General features: G+C 48.5%; 1 protein-coding gene across 5 annotated transcripts in view; it reads left to right on the top strand.

Moving 5' to 3' along the window:
* The first annotated feature begins 285 nt into the window (after nt 1-285).
* BCL2L1 (BCL2 like 1) overlaps nt 286-21,186 on the top strand; it is a 63,132-nt gene continuing 42,231 nt past the window's right edge. The window contains exons 1-2 of one of the 5 annotated variants that reach the window (XM_023220384.1): nt 286-545; nt 1,952-2,627. In XM_023220384.1, the coding sequence (XP_023076152.1) occupies nt 2,064-2,627 (564 nt within the window). In that variant the 5' untranslated portion in view covers nt 286-545; nt 1,952-2,063. Of the gene's footprint in view, nt 546-629; nt 1,667-1,717; nt 1,865-1,951; nt 2,628-21,186 lie in introns of those variants that run through there. The other 4 variants (XM_023220382.2, XM_023220385.1, XM_023220381.1 and 1 more) reach the window with 4 other exon arrangements.

Genomic DNA, 21,186 nt, shown 5'->3' with positions numbered 1-21,186 from the left:
TACAATTGAGGACATTGAAGCACAGAGCAGTTGAGAAACTTGCCTAACTGGCAGAGTTAGAATCCAGACAAAGTGCTTAACCACAAGGCGATGCTTCTTCTATATATAAACTGACGGGCAGATGAAATAGGCTGACTGACTAATGATTGACTGACTGACTGACTGAATGAATGAATACATGGAAATGTGATTATAAATGTTGATTTTTTGCGCCTTCCGATTCCCCGGATCTACCGCGAGGGGGCGATCTCTCCCCGGTCCTGATGCCAGTCACTCAAGGCGCGCACTCCCTTTGCGTCTCGGGCTCGCGCGCGTTGCCGCAGCACCGGAAGTGACTGAGCTTGCAAGTTCCCCCGTCTCTTCAGGGGAAACTGAGGCCGGCTTGTTCGGGAGAGACGGCGCGAGCAGTCAGCCAGGTAGGCCGGCAGCCAGGTAGGCCGGCCCGGGTCCGCGGCGCGGAACTCGGCCGCGAAGAGCTCTTGCGTCTGGAAGCTACCGGGCCGATGAAGGGGGATGTGGCCCCCCACGGCTCGCGGGGCTCACAGGTGAGAGCGCCGCCTCCCCTGTGCCTGACAGCCGCTGCGCCCAATAGGAGCCTTCGCCGTCCTGCTTCCGTGCCGGCTAGGCTCGCTGATTGGCGGCGCTGGGGAGGACCGCCGGGGGCGAGGCCCCTCCTCCTAGAAAGGTCTAGGGGGCGCCCCCGGGGGAGGGCGGTTGCTTAGCAACGGGGCGGTGGCTCGGCGGGTACCCGGCCTAGTGAGCGCGAGAAACCGCGAGGCCGCAGCCGGCCCACCCTGGGCTCCGGAGAGGTGCAGCCCCCGGCCCCGGAGCCCTCCCGGGGGCGCCAGGAAGCCACTTTGGGCCTGTCCCCAGGAAAACGTGGTCTCAGCTGTGGGGCAGTCGAGCAGGCCTCGACCCCTCTTCCTGACCTGAGGAGAGGCCCAGCGCCTCACCCTCACCCAGTCTTTGTGCAGGGCGCCGGCGGCCATTGTGTCCGGGCGGGGAATGGAGGACCCGGCAATCCCCCACCGCCACGTTCAGGGCCTTTGGGGAATTCAAAGAAAACCAGCGGCATTTGTGGGGGGTCTCCGGCCTTCAACCTCCCAGACAGGCCTGGGGGTGGCCTTCCCAAAGTCAGATCGCAGATCCGAGGCAGTTTCCCCCTCCCTGCGTCCCTCACCGAAACCTTGAACCCCACTGAGAAGTCCCTTCAGGGTTTCGGACGCCTCCGCCTCACCCTGGGCTGGTACTTAAATAGAAAAAAGAAAGGAAAAAAAAAAAAAACTAAATCCATACCAGCCACCTCCGGGAGAGTTCTCCTGGCTCCCAGTAGGAGGCGGAGAGCCAAGGGGCGTGCAAGAGCGAGGGGGCTGGGCTCCCGGGTGGCAGGAGGCCGCGGCTGCGGAGCGGCCGCCCTCGATCTGGGCGATGGAGGAGGAAGCAAGCGAGGGGGCTGGTTCCTGAGCTTCGCAATTCCTGTGTCGCCTTCTGGGCTCCCAGCCTGCCAGGTCGCATGATCCCTCCGGCCGGAGCTGGTTTTTTTGCCAGCCGCCGCGAGGCCGGCTGAGTTACCGGCATCCCCGCAGCCACCTCCTCTCCCGACCTGTGATACAAAAGATCTTCCGGGGGCTGCACCTGCCTGCCTTTGCCTAAGGCGGATTTGAATGTAGGTGGTGCGGGGGAGGAGGAGTGAGGGGGGGACTGCCCAAGGGGTGACTTTCCGAGGAAGGCATTTCGGAGAAGAGGGGGGTAGAAAAGGCTGGTGGGAGATTCAGAGTCCTCTGGTGCTTTCGATTTGACTTAATTGAAGCATCTTGGAACCTAGACCCAGATCTTCGTAAGACCCACAAAGAAACCAGTTCTGGTACCTGGAGGGGGAATGGGATGTTTAGGGTAAGTGGCATGCATATTATTATTATTTTTTTTCCTAAAGCTCTTTCTCTCCCTTCAGAATCTCATCTTGGCTTTGGATCTTAGAAGAGAATCACTAACCAGAGACCAGACTCAGTGAGTGAGCAGGTGTTTTGGACAATGGACTGGTTGAGCCCATCCCTATTATAAAAATGTCTCAGAGCAACCGGGAGCTAGTGGTTGACTTTCTCTCCTACAAGCTTTCCCAGAAAGGATACAGCTGGAGTCAGTTTAGTGATGTGGAAGAGAACAGGACTGAGGCCCCAGAAGGGACTGAATCGGAGATGGAGACCCCCAGTGCCATCAATGGCAACCCATCCTGGCACCTGGTGGACAGCCCCGCGGTGAATGGAGCCACTGGCCACAGCAGCAGTTTGGATGCCCGGGAGGTGATCCCCATGGCAGCAGTAAAGCAAGCGCTGAGGGAGGCAGGCGACGAGTTTGAACTGCGGTACCGGCGGGCGTTCAGTGACCTGACATCCCAGCTCCACATCACCCCAGGGACAGCATATCAGAGCTTTGAACAGGTAGTGAATGAACTCTTCCGGGATGGGGTAAACTGGGGTCGCATTGTGGCCTTTTTCTCCTTCGGCGGGGCACTGTGCGTGGAAAGCGTAGACAAGGAGATGCAGGTATTGGTGAGTCGGATCGCAGCTTGGATGGCCACTTATCTGAATGACCACCTAGAGCCTTGGATCCAGGAGAACGGCGGCTGGGTAAGAACCAAGCCCCTTGTGTGTCCCTTTTCTTTGGCCTCTGGTCAGAGATCCCCAACTGCCCTTCTTCTGTATCTCTTTCTGTTAGGTTGGGTGATTGTTGGAGACATTGATAGTTAAGGAAACCTGACCTCATTTCACGACAAGAGGTTAACTCCTTGGAAATACAAATGACCCTGTGCTTCAGAGATCAGGCATCTTTTACCCTGGTCACCCCCATGACTCCACTATTCCATACTTGTGTTCCAGTTTCTCAGCAAAGAAAACTATAGCCTATGTGTTCATTAAGTCCCAAACCTGTGAGGGTAGGAAGTTCGGTGTTTCCCTTACCGTATACAGTGGTTCACACACAAAAGGGTGATGAGTATCAGTGACCTACAGACCTCTCCATCTGTTCCCCCCAAGGGATCTCAGTCCTATCCTGGGCTTCTCTTCTCCAAATCAAGTTCCCTTTATTTCAAAGTTTCCGTGTAAGGCACTCTTCTCTCAGACTAGGGCATGGCCACAGGCAGGAATTCCCACTGGGTTGAATGGCTGAGAATTGTCAGATTTTGGGGCAGTGTAAGCTGTGCAGATTGTGTTTGCACTGCGCCCCCTAAGTTCATTTCCCCCAAAGTGTGCGACTTTCTGCATGGTTGCCTTGTTTCTGGAGCACTTGCTGTGTCACACATTAAGCCCGGGGACTTTGCACCTCGTTGCCTGGGGTCGGTTGGGGAGCTCCAGCTGCTCTGCCTGTTACTTTCCGGCCAGAGCCCTGGGGCCTCTTCACCAAGCACTGTTTGCTGGCAAAGCAAGAACCCAGTCTTTGGGGCTCTGTGGGACATTGAGATTTAGTAACAGACTTCAGATGCAGGTATAAGTCCCTGTCTTATAACTCTGTCGTGTATCTAGCTCCGTCATATAACTAGCTGTGTGACTTTGGACAGGCTGGGTTACTTTCTCAAGGCTTAGTTTCTAATACTAAAAAATGTGGCAAGCTCTCCTTGCCTTACAGAGTATTGTAAATCTTGGCAATAATGTGAGCACAGTGACCAACACCAGCAAATTCCTTTTCCAGGGAGGGAGAGTTCTCCTGCTCATCACTGAGCCAGGGTGAGGTGGTGGTGAAAGCTTCTTCACCAGTGGTCACTGTGGGCAAGTTTTGCTCTTCAGTGAACTCAGTCCTGTTTTCTTGCTTATTTCCCTACCTAGGGGAGGTGCAAGGTTTATGAGAGGTATTCTATCCCTTCAGAATATGCAGAAAAGCAACAAGCTGTGGAAAATAAGTCATCCATTGGAGGAGCTGAGGTGGAAGGGGACATGCACCATGGACTCAGGAATGTCAAGAATGCAACTGTCTATAGGCTGGGCCTAGGGCGTGGCAGGCACTTCACTTTACCACTGAGCAAGAGACCAGAATTTGCCCTGGAACCCCACCCCCTCATTTCCCATTTCTTTGCAACTTCAACTCTTCTGTGCCAGCTCTTCTAAAAGGCAAGGGGGTCAAGTCAATAGAGATCAGATAACTGGGGTGGGGTCAGGGGAGGTAAAGGTGGTGGGTTCTCTTGAGCTAAGGCTGACTAGACTTGAAAGCCATTCTGTAAATGAACTCCCTGGGGGGATAAATGATTAAATAGTTCCTGTTGGTTTGTGCAGTGACCTCTCCTGTTCGCTCCTGCTTTGAATTCTCTTTTGGGGCAAATATTTGTTCAGTTGATTACAGGAGGGACAGGATTCCAGTACTGCAGACACACCCTCTGAGGCATCTCCAAGTGGGGATTGAGGCCATTTGCCCACTTTGCCTGACTATTGTCTTTGGCCAGTGGTCCTAATACCAGGTGGGTTGTTGCCAGCTATAAACAAAAGGCAGTCTGGGAGAGGTGCCTGGTCTGCTAGCCAGCCTCTGCAGAGGGCTACACCTACCAGAGAATTGCCAGCTGCCCAGTGGTGTATATGAAAGAGGTCTTAGACACAGCAGTTCTGGGCAAGTTTATTAGATCTCCATTGGATTGAAATTCCATCTTCCATCTCTTTGCTTAAGAATTATCAGAGCCCGTTGGACAACATACCACATGTCACTTCCTCTTGGTGAACAGAGGGGATGTGTGTGGAAGAGCTAGTTATGTCAGAACCATTTTTGAGCATGCATTCTCTCCCTGAGACCAGGGAGTAAAGAACATTTGACTCAGAATCCTTTGAGCCTGGGTAGAAGGTACCCGCCTTCCTCTCAGGTACTGTCCTGTTCCAAGCTGTACCACCTGGCTACTGCGGTGGCATTGGGTAATTATCCTGGAGGCTGCAGCTGGGAGATCCTTGCGGGTAGGAGTTATGGGCTATTCTACTCAGGGCTGTGTTCTAAATTTAGCATCCCTACAGGAAAGGGGAAGGAAATTAGTCTTTATTGAGTACCTGTTAAGTACTAGGCACTGTGTTAGGTCCTCTACTTATGCAACCAGTATTTCTTGAGCATCTACTGTGAAGCTGGCAGTGTTCTAGGTGCCGGCCATAAGCCACACATGGTACCTTCCTTCATGGAAATGGCATGCTGTTTCATATATTCTACAGTAACCTTCCAAGGTAGGCGAGTTCGTTCCCAGTGAAGCTCTTTGTGGCTAAGTGACTGACCCCAGGTATTCCTCAGCCAGTTAAGTGTCTGAATGAGAATTTACACCGAGGTTGGCATAACTCTAAAGCCTAAACACTTTTCATCCTATCATGTTGTCCAGGGAGTAATAAAGTGACCCAGACAGGCTGACCCAGAAAGCCAGAGATGCTATTGGGCCAAGCAAACCATGCCTGTCAAGGTGCTCACTCTGGACTGATAACTGGCTTTGTTCAGGTAGTTATGGGAAGAATGATTGGAACAGGTTCCCAGAGGCGTGTTGGTAGCCTCAGATTCTGGCACTGCTAAAACTCAGACATGGCAGGTTTCAAGTGGGCATCAGGGTTTTGCCCAGAGTGAGCTGCTTATTAATTTTTTCATTGCTTTTTTTTTGAGACGGAGTCTTGCTCTGTTGCCAGGCTGGAGTGCAGTGGTGCCATCTTGGCTCACTGCAGTCTCCGCCTCCCAGGTTCAAGCGATTCCCCTGTATCAGCCTCCCCAGTAGCTGGCACTACAGGCACGTGCCATCATGCCTGGCTTATTTTTTGTATTTTAGTAGAGACGGGGGTTTCACCATGTTGGCCAGGCTGGTCTCGAACTCCTGACCTCAGGTGATCCGCCTGCCCTGGCTTCTCAAAGTGCTGGGATTACAGGCTTGAGCCACCATGCCAGGCCAATTTTTTCTTTTTCTTTTCTTTTTTCTTATTTTTTTGAGACAGAGTTTCACTCTTGTTGCCCAGGCTGAAGTGCAGTGGCACGATCTCGGCTCACTGCAGCTTCCGCCTCCCTGATTCAAGCAATTCTCCTGCCTCAGCCTCCCGAGTAGCTGGGATTACAGGTGTGCACCACCACATCTGACTAATTTTGTATTTTTAGTAGAGACAGGGGTTTCTCCATGTTGGTCAAGCTGGTCTCAAACTCCTGACCTCAGGTGATCCGCCTGCCTCAGCCTCCCAAAGTGCCGGGATTACAGGCATGAACCACCTTGCTTGGCCCCGGCCACTTTTTTCATTGTTAAAACCCTCTCAGGCCCTGCCAATAGATGACAGCGGTGTGTGTGTGGGGAGAAGGTGGCCTGCCCCAGGTATCTCTACTTAGTGGTGGAGTGATGCTTCAGGGACTGAAAGTATAGACCCTTAGCCAGATTATTGCCTGCCTGGAGTCACCTGATGAAATGCTGAACCTGTTTGGCTCTCTTGTCCATCTGTCTCCTCCGCCTGTAAAATGGAATAATGATAGCCAGCTTCCATAGCTTGACTCTAGTAAAGGATCTAGCACAAAAGCCCTTCCCCTGCCATAATTGTAGGGTGGAAACCCTTTAATGAATGGGCAGATTCCCTCAGAGAACTGACTCTTCCCCCTAGAGTTTCTCCTTAAGAAACAAAGTCCCTGTGATACTCACCTGGAATGTTGTATACATGACCTTCCCCAAAGGTTCACAAGTGTTTCTGGTGCTTTCCAATGGGAATGTGGGAAGGGACCCAGGTGGGCCTGGCTACTTTGGGATTGCTGTTCCTGGAGAAATCCTTTAGCCTGATAGAAACGTCATTGTTGGGAGCAATGAACAGTGTAGCGGGGCAGAAAACATAACTTGGTCTTTTTTAAGCTGTGTGGCTCAGTAGTCTAAGTTTCTGTAGATCTCTTATTGCCTAATCTGGCTTCTTCAGATGGATGTATGCTTAGTTGAAGCACCTCAGCCCTTTGCAGATAGTGGCAGTTCTGCGGTTTTCTTGGGGAAACCCCATTAGAAACCCCAAATGTGGAAATTTTTAGTAATCTCATTCGGGTCCCAAAATGAAGTAGAAGTGTCCCAGGGGCTCCCCCTTGAAACACCTACTTCTTCTGAGTGTACATTTGAGGTTGCTCTTAAAATTCTGTTACCATCACAGGGTTTTCCAGACTTCCTAGGAATAATTTCCCCAGTAGCCCCACAGAGCCCTTTAGCTTCTGTCGAAAATTACCCAGGTATTTTTTCAGGGGGCTCCAATGGAACCTGGAGAGTTTTCTTGACTTTTGTATGGGTGTTCCCTTTGTTTGGGCTGCACGAAGCAGCAGTTGTTATCTCTGTCCCTTCCCTCAGCAGATATATGTCCTGAGGCCAGTGGGCTTGAGAGTCCTCCTCTGTGTCCGACCTCCCTGATTTTGCCAGTGCCCTCAACCTTCCATCGTGGGGCTTTCTTTAAGCAACTGTGGTTTTGCCTGAGTTTAATGTGGATAGACATAGGGGTAATTCCCAGTGTACTGCTTTTCTACAGAAGCATAATCTCCTACTACCTTAATTAAGCAGGGGCCCTGTCCCCATCCCAACCTCCAACCTAATTCCACAGAGTCCTCCCTAAGGACTCCCTTTTTTTTCTTTAAAGGAGTCACTCGGCCGGGCGCGGTGGTTCAAACCTGTAATCCCAGCACTTTGGGAGGCCGAGACGGGCGGATCACGAGGTCAGGAGATCGAGACCATCCTGGCTAATACGGGGAAACCTCGTCTCTACTAAAAAATACAAAAAAACTAGCTGGGCAAGGTGGCGGGCGCCTGTAGTCCCAGCTACTCGGGAGGCTGAGGCAGGAGAATGGCGTAAACCCGGGCAGCGGAGCTTGCAGTAAGCTGAGATCTGGCCACTGCACTCCAGCCTGGGTGACAAAGCAAGACTTCGTCTCAAAAATAAATAAATAAATAAATAAATAAATAAATAAATAAATAAATAAATAAATAAAAATAAAGGAGTCACTCTGCTCCTGGATCTTCTTCTCTTCTGCTCCTCTATCCAGCAGTCTGTCTTCCTTGTTCCCAGTTGGCAGACCTGAGTCAGACAATCTCACTGGGTCTTTTTGTTTAGCCTGGGAAGAGAAGACCCAGGATAATATGATCACCAGCTTCAGATATCTGAAGGAAGAAGGACTGAGTCTTTTTTATTTTTTTTTTGAGACGGAGTCTTGCTGTGTCGCCCAGGCTGGAGTTCAGTGGCGCAATCTCGGCTCACTGCAAGCTCCGCCTCCCGGGTTCATGCCATTCTCCTGCCTCAGCCTCCCAAGTAGCTGGGACTACAGGCGCCCACCACCGCGCCTGGCTAATTTTTTTTTTTTTTTTGTATTTTTTTTTTAGTAGAGGCAGGGTTTCACCGTGTTAGTCAGGATGGTGTGGATCTCCTGACCTCCTGATCCACCCGCCTTGGCCTCCCAAATTGCTGGAATTACAGGCGTGAACCACTGTGCCCAGCCCCAGGACTGAGTCCTTTTTTTGTTGGTGTGGTACTTGGCAAAACTTGGATAAATGAAAAGAAGTTAACAGTTGGTAGAGCTTAAATTATGTGCAGAGAAGACATTTCTAACAGATTTACTCTCTCCTATATTTAGGAGCTCCTCAGGGTGGAGGCCACATCTTGGCCATGCTTGTTTCCTCAGCTCTGAGCAGAGGCCTTGGGCATAGCAGATACCGAATGAGAGAGAAACTCAGTAAATTTCTGAAAAAAACAGACCGTTATCAAGCCAGAGTAACAATCATGGGAGTGGCTATTTACCTAATAATTCATTCATTGAGTCAAACAATGTTTACTGACTCCTACTGTGTACCAGGCAGTCTTAAGATACTGGGAGTATGAGGCCGGGCACGGTGGCTCAACCCTGTAATCCCAGCACTTTGGGAGGCCGAGACGGGCGGATCACGAGGTCAGGAGATCGAGACCATCCTGGCTAACACGGTGAAACCCCGTCTCTACTAAAAAATACAAAAAACTAGCCGGGCGAGGTGGCGGGCGCCTGTAGTCCCAGCTACTCAGGAGGTTGAGGCAGGAGAATGGCGTAAACCCGGGAGGCGGAGCTTGCAGTGAGCTGAGATCTGGCCACTGCACTCCAGCCTGGGCAACAGAGCGAGACTCTGTCTCAAAAAAAAAAAGAGTGATCAAAGAAGGTATAAGGGAGAAAAAATGGCTTTCCTCTACCCTTCTAGGTCCTTTGGCTGGGCTGAGAATTAAATTGACATAGATTAGCTGGAGGGAAAAAAAGTTTAATTACATAGGTATACACGGGAGTCCTACAAAATATGAGGCTTAAAGAAGGGTCAGATAATTGAGGCTTATATAGCTACAGGAAAGAATGTGGGGCTTGGGACTTCTGTTAGGGGCTTGAGTGGCAGTAACCCAAGTTATGGCAGGGTAAGGGAAAGAGTTGGTGGTGGTGTGGTCCCAGCTACTGTTGAGGGGGTGTACTGAAGTGGGAGGATCACTTGAGCCTGGGAGGCGGAGGTTGCAGTGAGCCAGAGATCACGCCACTGCACTCCAGCCTGGGTAACAGAGCAAGACCCTGTCTCAAAAAATAAATAAATAAATAAAAAGTCTATCTGGTAATAAAATTTGTCTGGAGCAATCCTCTTCCTAATACAGATACTTTTACTAGTGTAGATTTCCTTTTTAGATGTGAATTTCCTTTACAAAAGGACAGCTTTTTGGAGCTACTCTTATGTCTGCAGTTTCTCAGAATAACCAGCTCAAAATATGCCGAAGAAGTATATTTTTGGGGTGGCATATTCTGTTTTCCTACAGTCATATTTTGGGATAGTATGTCCTGAGTCCCAACAAAAGTATTACCTAAAGGTGATATTTGAGCCAAGAGCTGAATGAGGTGAGGCGGTGGATGATGTAGGTACCCTACAGCAAAGGGTGTTTAAAGCGGAGGGAATGGACTCAGGAGGGAGCATGCTTGACATTTTCAAGGATGAGCAAGAAAGTCAATGTGGCTGGAGAAGAAACAGCAAAGGGGAAAAGGGTAGAAGGTGGGGAGGGAATGGTTGAGGAGGAGGGTGGAGAGGCAGGTGGGGGCCAGATTGCGTAGAACAATACAGACCATGATGAGGATTTGGCTTTGGTGGAATGAGAGGCCAAAAGATTTGGAGTGGGGGTGATATGGTCTGTATTCTTAAGGGTGGCAACAGGGAGCCCAGTGAAGAGACTGGTGCAATTGCCAGGTGAAAAAGAATGGTGGCTTGGACCTAGAGATAGAAGTGTAGCGAGAGAGGTACTGGAGAGTAAGACCAGGCTTGTACATGGTATATTGATGGGTCCAGCCACCCTGGAAACCATATTTTTCAACTACTTGGAGGTCCTAGAATCAGAGTTAAGTAAGCTAGATGTTCTTGGGGAATAGTTCTCTCCAAATGTGATATCCTGATTAATGGTCCTCTTCCACTCCAACAGTATTTCTGTCTGAGTAAATGCAATTTGTCTGAGTTCAGTTCCCAACTCATCCATGTCTACCTATGCAAGCTCCTTTTACCTCTCTGACTCTTGGGACAAATAATAATACCTGCCTCACAGGTGGTGATGGTAAAGACACAGTGAGGTATACCTGAGATGCGTAGAGCCTGGAGCCATGTTGGTATCATTATTCTTATTATCTTTACCACAGAACGCATGTCAGAGACCCATTCACAGAATCTTGAGCATCCACTCTCCTTTTTCTAAACACCATAGTGACCCATGGGCACATCTCAGAGCAGGCCCTTCTAGCATTTCTGTGGTAGTGGGAGCTCCATAGTGTTTGTGTGCGATGGTGGTATAAGCACTGGTCTTGGAGTTGGAAACCCAGTTCTACTCTCAGTCTCACCTTGGCCAAGTCACTTCACCCCCAGTCCCCAGTTTCCCTTTATGCAAGATGGAAGGTTTGAAGTAAACAATATAGGAATGCTGGTTCTCTCTATCCTTAGGCCTTGTGGCGGATTCCACCATTATGGCATATTTCACATTAGTTATATTTTAAAATGTCTCTCTCCTGTTGACAGGTATGTCAGCACTTTAACTAAACCCAGTGTCAAGGCAGGCTAGTTTATCACTGAGCCCACAATAGTGATACCCTATATTTATGTAACACCTTACAGCTTCCAAAGCACTTTCAGATCAACCTTGCCTTTTTTATCCTTATAACCACCCAGAGAGTTGAGCAGGAAGGATGCCATCTCCGTTTCAAAGGAGAGAAATCAGGTGAGAAAGATGAATTGACTTGCCCAAGGTCAAACAGCAAGCTAGTAGTCAACTTCCAATTTGAAAGTCCAAAAACTGCCTCTTCCTCCTGATGTAACCTTGGGCAAGTCTTTTAACTTGTAAATGGCTATAATAATGGCACCTTTTTCTGAAGATTGTGTGAATTAATTCATGCCTTAAGGCTTTCATGTCATCCTGGGGCTCTTCACTCACATCATCTGGCCTCTCTTTTATTACATATTGATTTTTGAAATTGTATTTTTGTGTGAAGAAACTACCTTTGGGACCGTCTGCTATTTGGTTTCATCCCTGATAAGACTCTCGGGCCAAGCTTGGGCCTTAGAGCAAACTCTGAGCCACACAGCTTTTTGGGCAGCCTCCAGTGCTCCCCTCGGAACTGGAGGTTTTTCTCCAGCTCTTCAGGAAATGCCATTGCGATGACTTCCATGGACTGCTTCCTGTCCCAGCCCTGTCGGCAAGAGTGTGGAAACTGGAAGCAATGTCCCTAGAGGTCTGCCTCCTGAAAACTACTTTTTTTGGACATGTCCCTACCTTTCCTCTTGTCAATTACTTTCTTTGCTCCCTACCCTTTCCTCCTTCACCCGGCTTCTCCCTCCTGCTGTGATCATCCCTTCAAGATTTAGAAAATGCCTTTCTACTTAGTTCTGCAGGGCCATTTCCCCCTACCCTAGGCTAGGCTGTGAGGGAGGTCAGTTAGAATTCCTGGGTTCTCTCCTTGGCTCCATCACCCATTAGCAGTTTCAGTCCTGGACTTCCCCTGGAGGTGTATTAAACCTGTTGCTTGCAGTGCCCTGTGTCATCCATTAACCCTGAGTTCCCATAGGAGTTTCCACCCCACCCCTGCATAGGATGAGATTCTTAAGAGATATCTCGAGGTTTGGCACATATAAATCCTGCCTCTTGGAAATTGATGATAGAGGGTGGAGTGAAACAGAGCCTGCCTTCCCCTCCCCCCAGTCACCTTTGAGGAGGAAGCTAGAAGGTTGAAAACCTTGTTGGACAATCATCTGAGGAATGGGAGCTGGCCTGGGAGGGGATTGGAACGCACTCAACTATGCCTCAGATCCTTTGTTCCTCTCTTGAAAGGGAAACATTCCCCTCCCTCCTCCCTGGCCACACACACACACACACACACACACACGTGCCTTTGTTCCCTCGAGTCAGTCAGGGATAGGAACACAGTGTCCCTTCCAAGGAGCCTGACTCGCTTCCCTAGAGACTGGTCTCCTGGTCAGTGGGACTGGGATATTTGCTCAGGAACCCCCAGCCTCATGTCCTTTCCATAGAGTCTCGGAGGCTAAGAACTTGCCTACAAACAGCTGAGACTTCTCTGTAATTATTTCATGGGATACCCATGTCCCAGGATAAACAGTCCCTCCCTCTTATTCCAATTGGTGATTAATATTATTGTTAACATTACTATTAATAGTATCTAACACTTATTGAGTGCTTACTCTATGCCAGCCATTGTTCAAAGTGCTTTACTTTACATGTATTAATAGATTTCATTCTCACAGTAGCACTCTGAAGTAGGTTCTGTGATCTCTGTTTCACGTGTGAGGAAACTGAGGTACAGAGAGGTTAAGCAACTTATGCAAAGTAGCAGAGTTAGTAAGTGGCAAAGCCTGGGAGGGTAGCTTTCAACCTCCCCCTTTTAAACACTCCACTGTGTTCCCTCATCCAGTTCACTGTTGTCTAGATGACTGCTGGCATTCATCCAGTGCTCCCTATGTGATAGCCTTTACTAACACCATCTCCGTTACTATCCCAACAACCTTATCATTATAGGACACTGAGATTTGGGAGGGCTTATAGTTAGCCAGAGGCAGAGTCAGGATTTGAAACCAGGTCTCTCTTACTCTAAAGCCTGTCCCTTTTATCTCCAATCCTTACAAATCTTGCAAAGTAGGTGTTGTTACCTTCATTTTATGGTTGAGAAAATTGAGGCTCGGAGAAAAGTGATGTGCCCAGAGCTTCAGAGGCTAGTACCAAGAAGAGCTGGGATTCATACTCTATTGCCTTAGTAGTCTGTATTGTCATGATTTTTCTTTTTATGTGCATGATAATACTTTTAATTTACCAAACTCCTTTTATAAGTTATTTCCCAGTGAAGTAGGTGAGGTGGGTATGTTCAGCACTGTTTCTAGAGAGGAAACTAAGATAAGGGGTCTTGTCCCACAGTAAATAGCAGCATCAGACTTAGAATTCATGTTCTGGCTTTTAACACAGTATTATCGATACTGTCTGCCTCCCTAAAGCTGGATGTGTGGCTTGGAGCTGTCCTTGGAGTTTCATTTCTTTTGTTAAATCAGCAAATACTGACAAATGCTTTGTAATGTGCTAAATGCTAGCGATACTGTGGATATTGTGGTAACTGGAACTGAGTCCCATACCTCACTGGTCTGTTCCCATACTCCACACCTTGGGTCTTGCTGGTGGTCCTCCGCCATCTGAATCAGTCTACATGCGCCATCCATCCTTCTCCTCAGCTCCCAGACACACCAGGCAAGATTCATTATAGTTGATATGTATTAATCACCTTCAACACATACACAGACAAAACTCTGGCCTCACATTTGAGACAGCTTGACTCCTTGCTGGTGGCATAACACAAAGCAAATCAGCTTCAAATTCTCATCCATAAGCCTGAAAGAATAATGCCAAGCCACCAGAGTAAGTGAGGCATGAATGAGAAAGTGAAATGTAAGTGTGTTTTTTGGTAATAAATAACAGGTACTATGTGTTGAGTAGTTACTTGCTCTATGCCAAGTGCTGTGTTTGTGCCCTTGATATAATCATCTTACTTGGTTCTCACAAATGCTCTCCTGTGAAGATGGAGAATCTAGGGTTCAGAGAGGCTCCCTAATGTGTCCACAGTAACAGATCTTATAAGAGGCAGAGCTGGGTCTTACGCTCAGATGTGTCTGATGCAAAAGCCTATAAGCGTCATTGCTTCTTGCAAGCCCAGACTGGCTTATTTTACCCTGACTACCTGGCTCAGGGCCTGTGGTTGGGTGGGGACTTGGCCAGGGCCTGCTTAATGAACATGAAGGGTTGTTATTATTAGATACAGGTTAGGCTACAAAAAAAGTTTCTGCCCCTAAGGAAGCAAACTCATTTGAAGCAGTAGGAGTAGACCCCAAACACTTGGTGAATGGCTTGAGGCAAACTGTGCCAAACCTGTGGAGTAAACTCCAAAAGCAGAAGAGGTTAAGTCCACCTGACTGCATTGCTGGGCCCTGGGCCTCTGCCAAATGGGCCCACTTCCACCATCAACTACTCAGTTGATTACTGGGCCCAGAGGCCTCTACCCTCAGCCTATATCATCAATCTGCACCCTTTCCCTAGCTAACTGCATTGCCAATCCAGACTCTCTTCTGCACCAACAGTGGAAAGGGTTAGGAAGGAGAGAGATCACTGGCGGCTTGAATAATCATAGCTTTCTCAGCACCAAGCTTTGTACAGTTCCCACTGAGGCCTCAGTTTCTTGGTCTGTAAAATGGGGATAATTCTAATCTCTTAATGAAGATGATAGTAATCTCTTCCTTATAGGCTTGCTGTTTTTCCTCTGCCTGTATCACTCATCCTATAGATCTGATCAGGGCTCTCTCTTTATCATTGAGGTATCAACTCAGGTATCACCTCCCTAGAGGCCACCATGTTTACACGTTTACCGTCTGTTTCCTGTAGTAAAACATAAGCTCTCAGAGTACAGGGGCTTTATCCTGTCTTTCATCCCCAGCATCTAGCAGAGTGCTTGGTACATAGGAGACATTCAGCAAATATTTGTTGAATGAGTAAGTGACTGTGTAGACCACCTCACACAGTGTCTGACATACTCAGTCAATGTTAGGCACTGCTATGTCTTAGGAAGATGTGGACCATGATGGGTTTAAATAGATGAAAAGAATGTAACAAGAGGAGGCTATGGTTGGGCCTGGTGGCTCACACCTGTAACCTCAGCACTTTGAGAAACTGAGGCAGGTAGATCACTTGAGATCAGGAGTTCAAGCCTAGCCCGGCCAATATGACAAAACCTTGTCTCTTCTTTTTTTCTTTTTCTTTTTTTGAGACGGAGTCTTGCTCTTGCTCAGTCGCCCAGGCCAGAGGGCAGTGGCACAATCTCGGCTCACTGCAAGCTCTGCCTCCCGGTTTCACACCATTCTCCTGCCTCAGCCTCCCAAGTAGCTGGGACTACAGGTGCCCGCCACCGCACCCGGCTAATTTTTTTTGTATTTTTAGTAGAGACGGGTTTTCACTATGTTAGCCAGGATGGTCTCGATCTCCTGACCTCGTGATCCACCCACCTCGGCCTCCCAAAGTGCTGGGATTATGGGCGCCCATAATCCCAGCTATTTGGGAGGCTGAGGCAGGAGAATCACTTGAGGCTGGGAGGTGGAGGTTGCAGTGAGCTGAGATCATGCCATTGCACTCCAGCTTGGGTGACAGAGGGAGACTGCCACACACACACACACACACAAAAGATCAGGCTAGTCACACACACACACACACACACACACACACACGAGCAGGCCAGACGGGTAAGAACCACCCAGACAGAACACCCAGGGTGGAGTATGTATGAAGCATTTGGGAGATGATGAGGAGGCAGACTGGCTAGAGCCGAAGACAGTCTGTGTCAGCAAAAAAGCTGGTCAGGGAAAAAAGCAGGTGGCTGATGACAGAGGCCTCTGGACAGAGGGATGGGGATGGTTGATGGTAGAGATGGGCCCAATGGGGAGAGGCCCAGAGCATCTGTGGGATGCAGTCAGGTCTCCAGTAACCCCTGGGAAAAAGAATTTCTTGCCAGCCAGGGCTCAGCAGGCAGAGCTGCAGGGAGAGAAAAGCCAGAGGCACCTGCAACCTGCAGATCAGGTAAGCTGCCCTGGTTGTTATTTTGGGACTCAGGGCCAGGTGCAGATTCAAAGGATTGATTGAAGGCTTTTGGCAACTTTGGCCTCAGCAGGGTAAACATCACCTGTCTCCTGCCACCTGCAGTGACAGTGCCAGGAAGGGTACCCTAGGTAGGCCCAAAGGGGCCTAACTTTCTTGCTGCCCTGGTGGAGCGAGAAATATCTTCCAGGAGAGGCCAATCCTTCCCTGCCCCACAGCTCCTTCTCTGAAAAGCTCAGGTGGCAATCAGGTACCTCCTGCCCAAGAGGCCCCCATGGTTCTGGCCCAAAGAAGGCAAGGGCGGGGCATTGGGAGCCGTTGACAGCTGGGCTCAGCTTGGGGGAGGGGTCAGTTTGGGAGCAGGTGCAGATTTCAGGGAGGGTGGGGCCTAAAGGGAAGTAGGGATCTTGGTAGGCTGCAAAATTTTCCTCCCCATCCCCCAGCCACAGCTGGCTTCTCCAAGAACCTGATGACCTAGTTACAATGCTTAGAAATTGTCAGCTTAGCTTGCAGTTCAGGGCTTTGCCAGTCTCTCCTCTCTGAGGCTTCTTGGGTCCAAAAGGTGCCTTGGCATTTCCCCAAGGGGGTTCCATGTGAATGACACACGCCGTATCACATGTACAGGCTTCTTGCCCAGAGGAGGAAAGAGCCAGTAAGGCTGCTGCTTCTTCCCTTGTGTGTGCCTCCCAACCCCAGGGATAAAATACTCCCATGCCCTTGCCCCCTTCCATTTCTCTCTAGAGGGTTAGTGAGTGACAAATAGGAGGTCATAAACTTCTTCCCTTGAGGGTCAACAAAGAGGGCCAGACCCTTGTTGCCCTGAGGATAGATTGAGCACACCTAACCATTCTTTCCTTACCTCCCCATCTCAGTGTGATGTTAAAACCTGGTGGAAAGGGGTTAGGAAAACTCTTCTGGGGGCTCTGGGGCCCCCCCACTCTCTCAGGCAGCAGCTGCTCCTGGTATTCCTGGTGTCTGCCTTGCCTCCTTGGGAGAAATTCCATCGTTGTTAAGAGTCAGGTATGAAATTTGACAAACCAGTGTTGAGTTGGTGAGTCTCACTTGCTTAACAGTTATCTTTGGCAAATACTTAATCTTTCCCAGCCTTAGTTTCCTCATGTATGAAAAAGAGATAACAATATACAGTGCTTTTCTTTCTTTTTTTTTTTTTTTTTTTTTTTTTGAGGCAGTTTTGCTCTTGTTGCCGAGACTGGAGTGCAATGATGTGACCTCCTCGGCTCACCACAACCTTCGCCTCCCAGGTTCAAGCCATTCTCCTGCCTCAGCCTCCCGAGTAGCTGGGATTACAGGCATGCGCCACCATGCCCAGCTAATTTTGTATTTTAGTAGAGACAGGGTTTCTCCTTGTTGATCAGGCTGATCTTTAACTCCTGACCTCAGGTGATCCTTCCGCCTCAGCCTCCCAAAGTGTTGGGATTACAGGCGTGAGCCTCCGCGCCCAGCCTACAGTGCTTTTCTTGAAACACTCTTAAGAGCATGAAACAGTTGAAAAGATACATGGAGCACTTGCCAAGGAGCCCAGCATATAGTAATTACTTAGTATAACAAGCTACTATTATTACTGTTATTGTCACATTGCAATCACTGGTAAGCAAATTGTTGTCATTGCTATTGTCCAAGAGTGAACTTTCAGGCTGACAGAATATGTGGATATCTTTGGACCAAGTGTTTAGAGATTTTAAGGTACCTGAAGCTTGGGGCCTTGGCTCACAACCTTGTCCCCTACCTTCTCTACAAGGACCCCAAATCATACCTTGTACAGAGTAGAGGTTTGGCTAGTGTTGTTGACTAGGCATTTGGAAATGGGGCATATTTTGTTTTATCTTCCCAGGGACCTCCTTATTTGTTGACTTAGTAGAAGACTTAATGAGTTAAATATTTAAAGCGTGTAGGAGCATGCCTGGCACACAGTAGGTGTTTGACACGTGTTTGAATGATAAAACATAGCATTGTGGGAACTCTGGAGCTTTTCCAGGATGGCCCCACTCACTCCTTGTTTGCTCTGTGGCCTCAAGCCTCTTGCCCAAGCTCTGCCTGTTGCCTCACATGTTGAAGAAAGATAACACCCGCCTTGCCTCCCTCATGGGCTAGCAGGGAGGCCCAAAGAGATGATAGATGAAAAAGCACTTTGAGAACTATAAATATTTGGTCTTGTTGCTACTCCTTGACTAAAGTCACAGCCATAGCTGTGTCATTCATTCATTCATTCAGTCAACAAGGATTTTTTGAGTGGAAGCAATATCTTATCACTTAACTGGCTTCATGAATTTGAACAAGTTACTTTCTCTCTGTAAACCTGAAGATCTATAAAATGGAAGTAATACTCATTTCAGAGGGTTGTTGGGAGAAAGACTAAATGAGGTGCTCTGAGCTTATTGAGGATAAAAACTGTGTCTTACTCACTCTTAACAGCTACTGCTGGGCCTAGTACTTGGTGGCTGAGTGTTTACTGACTGGGTTAATAAACATTCCTAATAATTAATGGTATATATAAAGTGCACTTACACAGTGCCTGATACAGAGTAAAAGCTCACCAAATGCTGAGTCTTTCCCTTTTCTCTCTCTATGAGGCTTGAGGTGCTTGATGCAGCCATGGATTGCCGTCTGCAGTCAAATTACCAGGCAATGCCAGACTCTGAATATGACTCAGATGAGAAGTAGAAATGAGTATTAACGCCTAGCTCCAGGAGGTCCTTACCTGCCTAGGCTGGACTTCAGTGTGGGAGTTCTGAACTCTCCAGGATCAGTGCTGCTTAAACATAAAATCCAGACCCATAGTATATCTCTGATGACCCATGCTTATCTCTGATCCAGAACAACTGCCTCTTGTTCTACCCACTCTCCATCTGCTACTCCAAAGAATTTCCCTTTGCTCACAGCACCCACGTTCAATTGGAGCCCTAGGTGTTACCATGTCAGGGAAGTCCCAGGGAGTCACTCAGCAATAGCTCTCTGGAGCAAGGTCCAGAGAGGGAGCCCAATTCTAAGGCTCAGTGTCTCCTGGGAGTGGGTCAAGCAGCAGGTGCACACATGAGGCCCTGTGGCTGGTAGCTGAGTGATGAAACTGAGAGATGTGTAGGACCAGACAAGAAGTCAACCTAGAGGAAACTGCCTGCCTGTTCATGCAGGTGTTTGGACACCTGGGGAAACTTTCTGGGTCTGATTTAGTGGTGCTAGTGTAGGTTCCATATTAGTATCCCAGGCCCCAGTGAGGGAAACCTATGGAACTCCCAGCACCTTTAAACCCTTCTCAGATCCCTTTAGGGTGAAAGAGAGGCCCCCTCCTCTGGGTTCTACAGCATCTACAGCTGGAAACTCCAGGGACAATGACATCATAACCATAGCTCCCTTTATAAAGTCTCTGCTGTGTGTTAGGCACTGTGCTGGGGGTCTTTATGAAAAGGGGATCATTTTGTTATTGGAAGTATGGGCTCTGGAATCAGACAGAGTTGAGTTTGAATCTGGTCTCTATTCCATATCAGCTGTTAGATCTTGGGTGCATTCCTTTCCATTTCTGAGTCTCAGTCCCCCTGTCTGAAAAATGGGGATAATAATAATACTTCATAGGGTTTTTGTAAGGATTTAAGAACCTTTTGTAAGGATGTATGTAAGATCATACAGTACAGGTATTAAGGTAATTTTAGTAATAGTTAACATTATGGAGCACTTGCACTTAAGCGTTTTATATGAGATAGTTCGTTGAATTCTCAAAATAGTACCACTCAGGTAGGTTCTCTTATTATTCCTATAGAGAAGTTAAGGAAGTTGTTCAAAGATGCACAGCCAGTAAGTGGTAAAACCATGATTTGAACCCAGGTAGTCTGGCTCCAAAGCCAACTTGTCCTACCTCTGGATAAGGAAGGCCCTAGTAAATGTTGCTGTTATAAACTGTTGTATCCAACATTGTAGTCGTCTCTGGTTTTTGGTCTATCCACTGAATTCTGAGCTCAGTGAAGACCAGAAACCCATTTAATCACCTTGCACCCCCAGACACCAACATAAAACTCATTAATACTCATAGAACTCATTAATATTTGCTTAATAACTGAGAATATTCTCTTTAGTAATCAATCAGTAACTCTTTATCGACCATTTCCTGTAGGCTAGCTTTGAACTAAATCCTAGGAGGAATGCAAAGTACAGCTATGCCTTTGTAAACGGAAGATTGGGTGTGTGCGTTGGGGATGGGGAGTGCATTCCAGAGAGCACTGTGTCATTGGCAGAAACTTCCACACAGGAGGCAGAAACAATACAGGTGGTTTGAGGATGTTTTCCAAGAAGGGATTCCCACCCCTCCCTGAGGGAGTCACTTCCTCCATCTCCTGCAGAACAAGGTGACACAGATTCCCTACCCTGGCCAAGGGCAAGGAACCACTCTAAGCTCTTTAGTCACTCTAATCCAGAATCTGTGTCTTTATTGCTCAGGCAACCAGTTCCTGGGAGCCTAGAATGACAGGGGAAAAGTCAGAAGATTGGAGCTGGGAAGGGACCTTAGAAAATCATTCTTGCCCAATACTCCAGCCAAAGTGGTCTTCTAAAAAGCAACTTCAGGCCGGGCGTGGTGGCTCATGCCTATAATCTCAGCACTTTGGGAGGCCGAGGTGGGTGGATCATGAGGTCGGGAGTTCAAGACCAGCCTGGCCAAGATGGTGAAACCCTGTCTCTGCTAAAAATACAAAAATTAGCCGGGTATGGTGCATTCCTGTAATCCCAGCTACTCGGGAGGCTGAAGCAGAAGAATCGCTTGAACCTGGGAGGCGTAGGTTGCAGTGAGCTGAGATTGGGCCACTGCGTTCCAGCCTGGGTGACAGAGGAAAAAAAAGTTTAGGGCCGGGTGCAGTGGGAGGCTGAGCTGGGTGGATCACCTGAGGTCAGGAGTTCAAGACCAGCCTGACCAATATGGTGAAACCCCGTCTCTACTAAAATTACAAAATTTAGCCAGGTGTGGTGGCGTGGGCCTGTAAATGCTGTAGAACCCAGCTACTTGGAGACCGAGGCAGGAGAATCACTTGAACCTGGGAGGCAGAGGTTGCAATGAGCCGAGATCACACCACTGCACTCCAGCCTGGGTGAC

Source organism: Piliocolobus tephrosceles, chromosome 20, assembly GCF_002776525.5.
Source record: "Piliocolobus tephrosceles isolate RC106 chromosome 20, ASM277652v3, whole genome shotgun sequence".
In the NCBI taxonomy this organism is placed as follows: Eukaryota; Metazoa; Chordata; class Mammalia; order Primates; family Cercopithecidae; genus Piliocolobus; species Piliocolobus tephrosceles.
The sequence above is the reverse complement of the archived record's forward strand: the minus strand, read 5'-3'. Positions and strand labels throughout refer to the sequence as shown.